General features: G+C 39.3%; 1 protein-coding gene across 5 annotated transcripts in view; it reads left to right on the forward strand.

Annotated features, from left to right (window-relative positions):
• Window positions 1-10,467, forward strand: part of SLC44A3 (solute carrier family 44 member 3) — a 40,834-nt gene extending 30,367 nt beyond the window's left edge. For 3 of the 5 annotated variants that reach the window (XM_062581434.1, XM_062581439.1, XM_062581438.1), the window contains 5 exons: window positions 6,325-6,462; window positions 6,932-7,168; window positions 9,003-9,101; window positions 9,336-9,377; window positions 10,200-10,467. In XM_062581434.1, the coding sequence (XP_062437418.1) occupies window positions 6,325-6,462; window positions 6,932-7,168; window positions 9,003-9,101; window positions 9,336-9,344 (483 nt within the window). In that variant the 3' untranslated portion in view covers window positions 9,345-9,377; window positions 10,200-10,467. The remainder of the gene's footprint in view (window positions 1-6,324; window positions 6,463-6,931; window positions 7,169-9,002; window positions 9,102-9,335; window positions 9,378-10,199) is intronic. The other 2 variants (XM_062581435.1, XM_062581436.1) reach the window with 2 other exon arrangements.
• Window positions 10,468-10,674: the final 207 nt, after the last annotated feature.

A 10,674-nucleotide genomic window follows, 5' to 3' on the forward strand; every position in this document is an offset into this window, starting at 1 on the left:
GATGGAAGCCTATTAGCAGTTTGTGGTTAAACGTCTTGTGCAGAAATGACCAGATAAAACCAAAATTCATGCATGCTAGTGTAAATACAGTTCTCCTCTGCCAAACGCATTCTGCTTCACCCCATCTAATACTTCTTTTTCCTTCCAAAAACCAATGCTGTATTTTAATATTACTGAAAAATTGTTAGTAGTTGCTAAGATAAATTTTCAATCATCTTGAAAATACAGTTGGCTAAAATGTTCAACTTCAGTGAAATCATATTTTAAATATATTTTTTCCCTGCAGAGGATTTACATGTGCTACAACAGGAGATAAAAATTATTAGGTTGTTATTTGCTTTATATACTGAATTATGCAGAGGATAGAGATGAACAAGACTGACTTAATCTTGCTTTGATGCAGTCAGAATTGAACAGCAATGTGGTCTGTAACCTGACAATGTCTTATGACCTCCCTGAATCATTTCCAGTTTGCTAAATGGAAACCTTTCTCCTCTCCCTCTTCTATTAAGAAAAGGCAGTGAAGCAAGCGACCAGTAATTCTTGCCTTTAAGAAGGGCAATTTCTGAACTGTTCTTGCTATGTTTAGTTTGGTTTTATTTTGGAGCTCCCACATGAGAACATTGTTGCAGTAATGCAGCTGCCACTGCTAGCTATTCAAGTAATGATGTAATTGTGGTATTATGGGTGCTTAAGGCAGGATGTCGTGGTCCGGTCCCTATGGGTCAAACAGAGCCCAGATGTAGCAATGAGTTGCTGCAGGAAAGGAGATCTAACTACTCTCTCCAGGAGAAAGATATGTTGGTTGTACCCAGTGTATGACAGCCATGGAGGGAGTGGGTGCAAAACTGTGAATTCGATTGCACTGAATGATGTTCTCAGAAGATGGTGTTACCTGTGAAGAGAAAGACAGAACACATGCAGAAAGAATTGATTTGAGGAACTGGAGTAATAGAAATAGGATGAAATATAATAGGATGAAATATAATAGTTTGGTATGATTAGCCTAAGGACTGAAAATGATCGTTTCTCTATCAGCTGGATGCTTATTGGTTGGAAGTGATGGAGAACATTAGCATGTTTGTCAGCCATGGGACAAAAGCAATCAGTTAATGCAGCTGCAGAAAGGGCAGATTCAGTCCTTGGAGGTGTTAGGATGAAGTATTTCCAACACAGAGAGGGGGATCAATGTCACTGCACAAGTTGCTGATTTAGGCAGTCAGGCTTATCTCACAAGAGTGGACTGGAATATTCTGGTGTGTCTACTCTGACAAATGAAGGCTAAGAGCAAACACATTTGCCATCTATGATTATATCAGGAAGAGAAACAAAAAGGAGGGATGAGAGCCAACACAAGATCAGAAGAAGAATGAATAGATGTAAACTGTTCATGAGTAAATGTCTGGAAATTGAAAAAGGTTTCTAAGGGCCAGAGAGACAGTGGTCTGGAACAGCACCAAGTGTAATGGGTGGGAGGGGGGAAAGCCCTAAGTAGTTTAAAGAGGGAGCTTTCAACTTAGTACAAGAAATCGTGTAGTCTGAAACAGCCAGGGATCAGAGTGGCTGGAAGTCCATTCCAATCTTACATGTCCTCGTCACTTCAATGGGGTCTCATTAGCCTCTGGTGCTGTAGTTTCCCACCGCCATCTGAGAGGTGTGATACTGCTTTCTCACTATATCAATGATGGCCTGTACAGCAGCCACAGAAACAGTACTGTCATGTCTACCACTAATTTTGTTTTCTGAGGGGATTCCTCAGCTATGCAGTCATAAGCTAGAAGCACTTAAAAGTCCTGTCTGAGCTCTGTGACATTGCACTGGGTGTAGATAACCAAAGCAGCCCCCGAGAGAGTTGGCAGCAACAAGAAAATCAGCTTAGTCTGAAAATATCAGTAGAGCAGAAAAAGCTGAAGTGGGATGCAAGACCAGTATGTCTCTTGTTTCTTTTTAAAGAAGATTCTGTTGCTATAGCAATCCTCTCCCTGCAAGCTCATTTTATTAAGGCAAGTCCTAAATGGAGGGCTGAATTCAGCTGTTACACAAAGTAGCAATTATTCTCAACAATCAGGGAACTTAATGGCCTGGATCTGAGCCACAGGGCCTTTCTCATGAAACTAGCAGGTCAATTTTTCCAAGACCTTTGACATTCTGTGTTGTGAAGCACAGAAGGATATCTTCTTTAAATAGTTTTTTTGCATACTGTGGTATTTGGAAATATGTAAACATTCACATTCCTTATTTATTCATTCTGACACTGAGAAACCAGTGTCTAGTTCCCAGGCCTCAAGCCAAAGAAGCTTGTGTTATTCACAAAGGTGATGATGATACAGTACTGGCTTGCTAGTGCTTCTGACCCCATTGTCTCCCAGGCTTTCTGATCCATGGTACAGCACTGATGCCATTACTACTTGCGTATCAATGTAGCAGAGGCTACCATTATAAAACATCAACACGTTAAGCAAAGATTAAGAACATAATAATAGCTATATTGGGTCAGACTGAACCTGCATCTAGCTTGGTATTCCATCTCCAGTGGTGGCTGCGAGTGACCGCTAGGAAAGAGCGAGAACAGTGACTGCTTCCCCACCCCTAGTGCCCTTTCTGAATCTGTTTTCAGCCTAGAGACAGCTCAAGCTAGTTATTGTTTCTGTGTGTTTAATAACTCTCAGTGGATTCCTGTTCCCTGAACTTTTCCTGTCTCCCCTGAGCTCATGCAAACTTTTAGCAGCTACAGCATTCTTTGGCTAGCAGTTTACAGCTTACAGACCACAGTGAGAAGAACTATCATCACTTTTATGAATCTGGCTTCTACTAGCTTCGTATGGTTCCCCCTCTGCCTAGTCCTCGCACCAGAAGAAACAATGAGCCATCTAACCCTATCTGCTCCCTCTGTATTTTTTATGATTTTGTAGATCTCTTACTGCATGCTCCTTCAGTCATCTCTTTTCCAGATGAAGAGTCTGGTGTACTCAGTTGTTCCCCAGACAGAAGACATTCCATACCATTTGGTCATTATCCTTGCCCTTCTCTCTCTCTCTCTCTCTCTCTCTCTCAAGCATTTCCAGTTCCATTAAAGCTTTTGTGAATGGGGAAAGAGAATACAATCTGTAGAAAAACACACATTGAAATAACCTGTTTCTAGATGAGAGTAAGTTCTTAATTGACCATTGCCTACCACTTTAGCCTTTGCAACTTCATTTTCTTTGAAACAGAATGGGTTTTTGCACATGGCCTGAAACTAGAAGATACATGAGAAATCTAAGCTTGTTGCTCTGAAGTCCAGAAAGATTTGCAAATACTGGGAATAGTTTGTTGGAGGGGGGGTAAGAGCAAGAAATCAGCAATATCTTCAAGCAAAGCACTGATTTTTAAGGATGTTGTTCATTTCTGTGCAACTTCGAGTTTGATGGGAACATGTTTCATTAAATATTAGACATGTATTTTGTTAGTAAGAACATACAGGTTTCTAGAGGGCTGGACGGGATCATGTTGTGAGTTCATATAGGAAACTTGAGAATTGTAATGTATGGAGCTGAGCAAGAAACCCTCAAAATGCTTTTATTTCCCCTCCCCTCAGAAATATGATGTCTACCAGAAGGTATACATCACTTGACTAAGTCTTCATTTTGCACTAGTGGAGAAAAGTTCTTATTTTATCTGAGTTAGTGATTAGTTTTGTAGCTTATAGCAGCTCATTTGTCTCTGCGTCTCATTTATTCCTTCTGTAAGGTTGGTTTATTACCTAGCTGTCCACCTTGCTTGGATGTTGTCCTAACTAGCTGATATTTATGTTTTTTGAAGTTATAATTGTTATGAATGCCTTATTCTGCTTTGTAACATCACAAATACCTATGCAGGTAGTATTCACTCCCCAGTATTATTTTTCAGTCTTTCCAAGGTAACTGTACTGGTTAATAAATATCAGAATTTCTTTTCATTGCACTTTCCTGAGATACCAAAGTGGCTAATTCCAGAGTGCAAACAAGTGGCTATTTATTTTAAGGTTGGAAACACTGTTTGTACAAGTGCACATGCATTTTCAGCATTCTTTTTGATTTTTAAAAGAGGATTTTTTTTTGCTATTAATTATGAATACAGAATTTCTATTTCATTTATTGGCAAAACCCATACTGACCTCACCAGATCAGGATCTGTTTTGTGGCCTTAGCTCTTAACAGACGGAAACAAACATCGAAGAGCAATTTTTCCACTTTGTGTCTCAATTTTCTGCCCGTAAATGGGAATGATGAAACAAACATAACTCGCAGCGCATTATAAAGATAGGTCTCACCACTTTGAAATGCACAGTGACAGCTACAGATGAAAGACAGAGTGGGAGGTTGGCCTAAGGCCCTCCTCTCCCCTGCGCTTGCACCCTAGGGAGACCGTGGGGTGGCCTCCTGAGCGGCCGGCCCTCCTCCGCCTGCCTCCTGGGCCGTGGCTCTGTGGGCCATTGCATTTCCAAGTGTGGGGTGGCAGCAGGCTACTCGCAAACCAGTTGGGCTGAGCAAGGCAGGTGGGATGAGAAGGCTTCTCTTTCAGAGGTGCAGGCAACCGATAAGGCAAAGGTATTGCTATCAGCACCTAGTTGAGCCAAAGGGTGCAGCTCCCTGCAGGTCCTGCTAGAGCAGAGAGGAACAGCAGAAGTGCAAATGAAAGCAAGCTGGTTCAGACAGCATTTTTCCTGTTTAGAAATGGAGTGAACCTGCTTGTTTAAATAGGTTTTTATGCAAATACTCTGTGTATTTCCATAGAGTTTAGTGGATTTTTTTTTTATTATTACTATTATTACTGTAGACAATAAACCCATGGTCTCTATAGTAACTTTTTCCATCTATGGATGCTTTTATTACTATACAAGTACTATGTTTATAGGATGTCATTATTTATTTATACATATTTTTCTCAGTTTAGTAAGAAAAACAATTTCCTTCATACATAAAGTATTGCCCACAGTGAAGGTATCAAGGATCTTTGCCTGCATTTAATTTCTTCCTTCTTTGTAACATTTTGAGATTTGGTAATGTCAATATACCCATGCTACGCTACAGTATATTACAGAAACTGCTGTGGGGTAAAACTGGACATTGCAGAAATAGATTTTATATGCTGTAAGATATCTGAGGCTATTTTATATTTTTATTTGTAGTAAGAAAAAAATGTATTTTTGAACCAGGAATAGTAGTAGATGTATATAGTTCACTTTCAGCAAACAGATTTTTTTTTCACTCCCAGATGAAGCAGTAGGTAATCTAAACATTAAATACATGTTAGAATTTATAAATTCCTTCTGAACAGTAATCTCTTGCACACTGTGGTTCTTACTGAATATACCAGATGTAACTAATGTTTTGTGACATAATCCACCTTCTAATATTTTGAGAAAAGGAAACTATTCATAAGATTCGCTGGCACACATTTCAGGTATTTTGAGTGCTGTTTTTCTTAGCTGATATTTTGGACACTGATTCAACATTTCATTGGAGAGTTCCATAAATGGGACAGATGCGCCAAGTTATCTAGAAGAGGTGCTAAAATATTCTAGCCGAAGAAGGTAATCAATCCGTCCTTCCCATTTGTCATGGCAGATTTCCACAAAGAGAAATCTTGCGAAATCCTCAGTACCTTAAAAACTGAGAGTGCTATGGCTGTCTAGTAAAATTCTGCTATTCTTTCTTCACATAAGACTCACTGATATAGTCCAGGATTCTTTTGTTGCTCTTCTACAATCATTTTCACAGCTGATCTCATCTTTCATGAAAAGGTTATGTTTTATGGCTACAGCCATAAACTTAAATTTCAAAAGGATATGAATATTCTGAACAGGCTATTTATAAAACCTTTGTAATCATTGACTCCTAAGTGACTTGAAAACAGTGCAACTTGCTTGTTCCATGTATGTAGTTTGCCAGCAGTCTTGGAGATACATTCATAGCAAATAAGTAAGTTTGGATAGTGTGACTACAGGTATTTTGTGGTAATTTGTGTCATATTCATTAATAAAGTTAGACTAGAGAATTTCAGTGTTTTAAAATTATTTGCGTAAAGGTGTATTCAGAAACTTATTTGGTCCTTGTTATACCATTTTCTAATGGTAGGAATTATGTAGAAAAAATATTTGAAATTAGAAGTATAGTTACTATAATCATAGTTATTATAATGATATATGTCACTTAAAATTGTCATATTATGCAAAATAGTTTTTTATATATGCATTAAGTCAGTATTTCTAATAGATTTTAAGGCTTTTCACTTTGCTGAAGTAAAACCTAAATTATATGGGTCTTTACTGTCCACTTGCGTTATTATTTTCTGTTGTTTCAGCATGCATACACAACTACAGCCATAAATGGGACAAATTTTTGTACATCAGCTAAGGATGCTGTCTTTATTTTGGCAAAGAATTCGGCTAAACTTGCATCCATTAGCTGTTTTGGAGGCTTCATCATATTTCTGGGAAAGGTAAGAGTAAGAAAATTACCATTCTGTAATAAGGAAGTGGAAAAGCTCAGGTCCAATTCTCTTTTCTTATACCCAAAGTAAACAAGGCTTACCTTTCTTGAACTCAGTTTTGTTCAGGCTGTAAAATGAGTTAGCAGACTGTACTGCATGAGGTACTTAATCTTTTTCACAGTCTGTACTCAGTTATTTAGTTGTGTTACAGTACTGTCCTTGGCCCCACTCTTACAGCTCCCCTTACACCGAGTCCTTGGTAAACACATGGTAAAATATTGCCTCTACCCTACAAAATTCACTCTCTTAATTGAACACAAAGCACGACAACTACATGCTGACAGTAGTGCTGAATGCAAGGTGTGCTGTTAAAATATTAGCTGTAATGTGTTTGCCTTAGGTTTTTATTTGTTTGCTTTTTGTGAAACATTACTACACGATTAATGAGGCTGCATTTCTCTCCCCTCGCCCTTTACAGGTGTTTGTTGTATGTTTTACTGTTTTTGGAGGATTGATGGCATTTAACTACCATCGTGAGTTGCAGGCTTGGGTAGTTCCTCTGTTGCTGGTTGGATTTTTTGCCTACGTGGTATCCCACAGCTTTCTGTCTGTGTTTGAAATGACAGTGGACGCCCTGTTCCTTTGCTTTGCTATTGATTTAGAAACAAATGATGGATCTGCAGAGAAGCCGTACTTCATGGATCAGGAACTGCTGGTAAACCTCCATAATAACAAAGACATTTTAGCCGTTATAGGCTTTGGGGGATTTTTCTTTCCCAAAGACCCAGTAATTTGAACCCACGACCAGTGCCATTTCCAGTCCAATATCTTAGAACAGGGTGAGCTCAGGGATACAAATTAATGTGTGAATTTATAAACTGAAGTAAATGAATGCCTCTGGGTCTTGTGTTTTAGCTATGATTTGTTACCTTCTTTTAGGCTATACCCTGTAAGTGATGGCTGACTTTTTATGGTTTGTTAAAGATATTGCTGGTACTTAAAAAAATAAATAAATAGCTGCAGAGTCTTATCCACGATGTGTCCTAAAATTAGATGTTTTTATCTGTTGTGATTTACTGTACAGCAAGGAGCAAAAATAAGGAACGATGAGCTCTTGTTGCCAGAGCAGGTCAGGTATCCATCCATATCCTATGGATCCTGTAGTTTTGAACAAACTTCATGCAAACTTGAGTTGCTCTGCTCCATACGTATACATACATGGATGCTTTTGCCAGTTTAGTGTCTTAGGCCTCATGATGAAATCCTTCTGCCTCTGTACAGACTGTTCTTTCTCTTTAGCTTGATAATACTGTGTTGTATTACAAGCATTTCCATGGAGAGTTATTGCATAGTTAGTAGTGATGAAGAGCACTTTAGCTACAGCTGTACCTGAAGTGTTTGAGTGTACACATGCTTTCCCTTTCCTATGGAGGGAATGGTTGAAGATGCAGATGTTCCTTTCATGCTGTTTCTCACTAGTTCTGCCTTTTCCTTCATGAACCATGTTACAAAGAAAGTGCTAGTGATTCATGAAAAACAAACTCAGGAGCCAGAATAGCTCATATAATGTGAATCTCCTGGATGGGTTGCAGCAGGGGCAGCGTCATAAGAATTTTTTTTTTTTTTAGTGCTGATGTTACATTCCCTATAATGTTCTTAGAATTCTATTTAAAACAAAAAGCAAAAAAAAAAAAAAAAAACAGCCAAAAGATAGGCTTAACCCTTTGTACAGAAGAAAGAAGGTAGTTATTCTTTGGCCTTGATTCAGAACAGTACTTAAGCATATGTCCTAAATAGCAATATGTTACTGAATGGAAAACTCTGAAGCCTTGACCTCTATTCTTCTCCCTCTGTTTTGCCAAATGCTAGAATACATCTCAAGCCAATTCTTCTTTATGAAACAGTCAGAGGCTTTTCTTTCTGAATATCCAGATTGTGTAGCTGTTTCTCTTCAACTCTGATCTTTACTTCTTGCAGTTAGTCATACCGCAGGGGCTCAGGTAAAGAGAGGACCTCCCGTAGCTCAGGGAAGAGGAGTGTTCCCTGCAGGACAGGCTGCATACGCTTTTATGGAAAAATATGTGTGCATGGTGGGGGAGGCGCATCCAAATCCCTCCTCATTGCATGTTTGAGGTACATGTGCTCATGTAGGCCAGAACTTGGAGTTTACCAGCACATGAAGCTATCTGATGTGGGATATGTGTTACAGTCAGGTGACAGACTTCTGAGGGTAGAAGGGGGAGGCTCTTGGCCCCTCAGAACATGGACAGCAGTGAGTGGAAAACCGAGTGAGTGATTGCAGACAGCCGAAGATTCTCTGATGCATTAAGAGGCATAACACAGACTCTTTATTCAGCTTTATTCCTAATTGCTTTTATTACCCTTGCAGTCTCTGCAGAGTCCCTCCTGGTATCAGTTAGTGCCATCCAGCTGAGGAACAGCTAACTTACGTTTCATAGCCTCAGCCTAATTATCTTCCTTTACCAGATATTTTTATTTACATAATGATTTGCATTCCCATGTGATCTCAACTGGATTTTTGCTTATAGACCTTTGTGAATCAGAGTAACAAGTTAACAGAAGGGCAAAAACACAGAAGCATGAAACCCTTCCAGGACAATGAAGATGGGACAGAGCTCCAACCTATGGTGAGACAGGAGTATAGGCTGTGCAATTTATCTGCCAGCTAATGTGTTGTTTGCTTTGCAACCGGAGAAGAAAGGATGTAGATGTTGTGTGTCCTATGATGTCTCACAGCAACCAGCATGCCTGAACCCAGACTCCCATTTTTCTTTCTATTGCTTTCCCTCCTCGGGAAATCCTCTGCTAGTGCAAAATGGGTGGGTCAAACACTTGTACTCATTATTCTTCTCATTCCCCAGAGTGCCTGACAGAGGAAGAAAAAGATCGGACACGGCAAAGGGGTGAGAGAGCAGCCTGTCTAGGTAGTTCTTCACTGGCATAAAGGCACTTTGGCATGTCTGCTGTGGGGAAGTCAGAACAGTCATAGCCTGCTTGGTTCCATGCTGGAACTGCTGAGGCTCCTGAGCTAAAGATCAGCACTTCAGATGTCTTCCTTCTTTTTACAATTTTTTAATTTTTATTTTTTATAATCGATGTATGTATTTATTTGCTCTGCTTTATGCTGGGATAAAAAAGCTGAAATGCCAGAAGGAAGTGTGCCCCTGCACTCAGGCTGGTAAAAATCCTGAGTAAAAGCTAGCTAGCTGTCGTCTGCATAGCTATTGCAAATTACCCAACCGGAGGAGCTCAACATCTGGGATGATTTTCCCCCAGCATTGGGAGGCAAAACCAGGACAGCTGGAGAAAGATTCTGCAGCAGCTTCTACTCTGGCAGCTATTCTTGCTACATTGTGGCTAACAAGAGTGTAAAATATTTTGATAATTTTTCTTGACCTACTTTCAAGAGGTACCAGGCTCTGGCATACTCTCACATAATCTTCTGGGATAGGCAGTTGGGCTGGAGAACACTGTTCTGATCTACTGCTGTAGAGGATACTTGCACTTGTATTCTTCAACGTCTTTGGGTCTGTGTTGCGTTTTTCAGTACTTTTGACGGGAACAAACCAGGATCTTTCTACCCCCTGAGAGAGGATCCTAGATGTCAAACACGAAAGACCCTTAATTATTTTCCAGTTTACTTCTGTGAGCATTTAAATGTTATAATAGGACTAATGCTACAAACAGTTTTGGACTGTTTGTTTTTCCTTTTTCTCTCTTTGCAGACTTGAATGGGAAGTGCACCAGGAAGTGTGAGGGCAGGACTGCAACAGCAAAAGCACTTGCAGGAAAGAAAGTAACAATTACCAGTATCGTGGGACAAAATAACTATAAATTCTGTAAAATCCTGATGCACCTTTTGCACTGGTAAAACGAAACATAATCAGTTTTTACAAATAATGTATTTTGTATATCAGTATATCTGATTTTTATTAATATTCCTATTATGATTGTCTATGAAAGCTGTTAATAAACAAATTCCCTGAAAGTTTCTATGGTGTCAGACTAAAAATACTAAGTTGATAAAATTATATAGAGTTGTCCTTTTTACCTTTATGGTTTATCAACTAATATACTTTTTACATGCTTCTCTGAGAAAACTGGGCTAGGGATCCCTGGATCAAAAATGTAGAAACATTTTACGCAGGTGGAGGAGGCACTCTGAGATGACTGTTTCCTGATCTGTTCAGTATATTTGAA

The sequence above is a fragment of the Rhea pennata genome, chromosome 8 (assembly GCF_028389875.1).
Source record: "Rhea pennata isolate bPtePen1 chromosome 8, bPtePen1.pri, whole genome shotgun sequence".
NCBI classification, from domain to species: domain Eukaryota; kingdom Metazoa; phylum Chordata; class Aves; order Rheiformes; family Rheidae; genus Rhea; species Rhea pennata.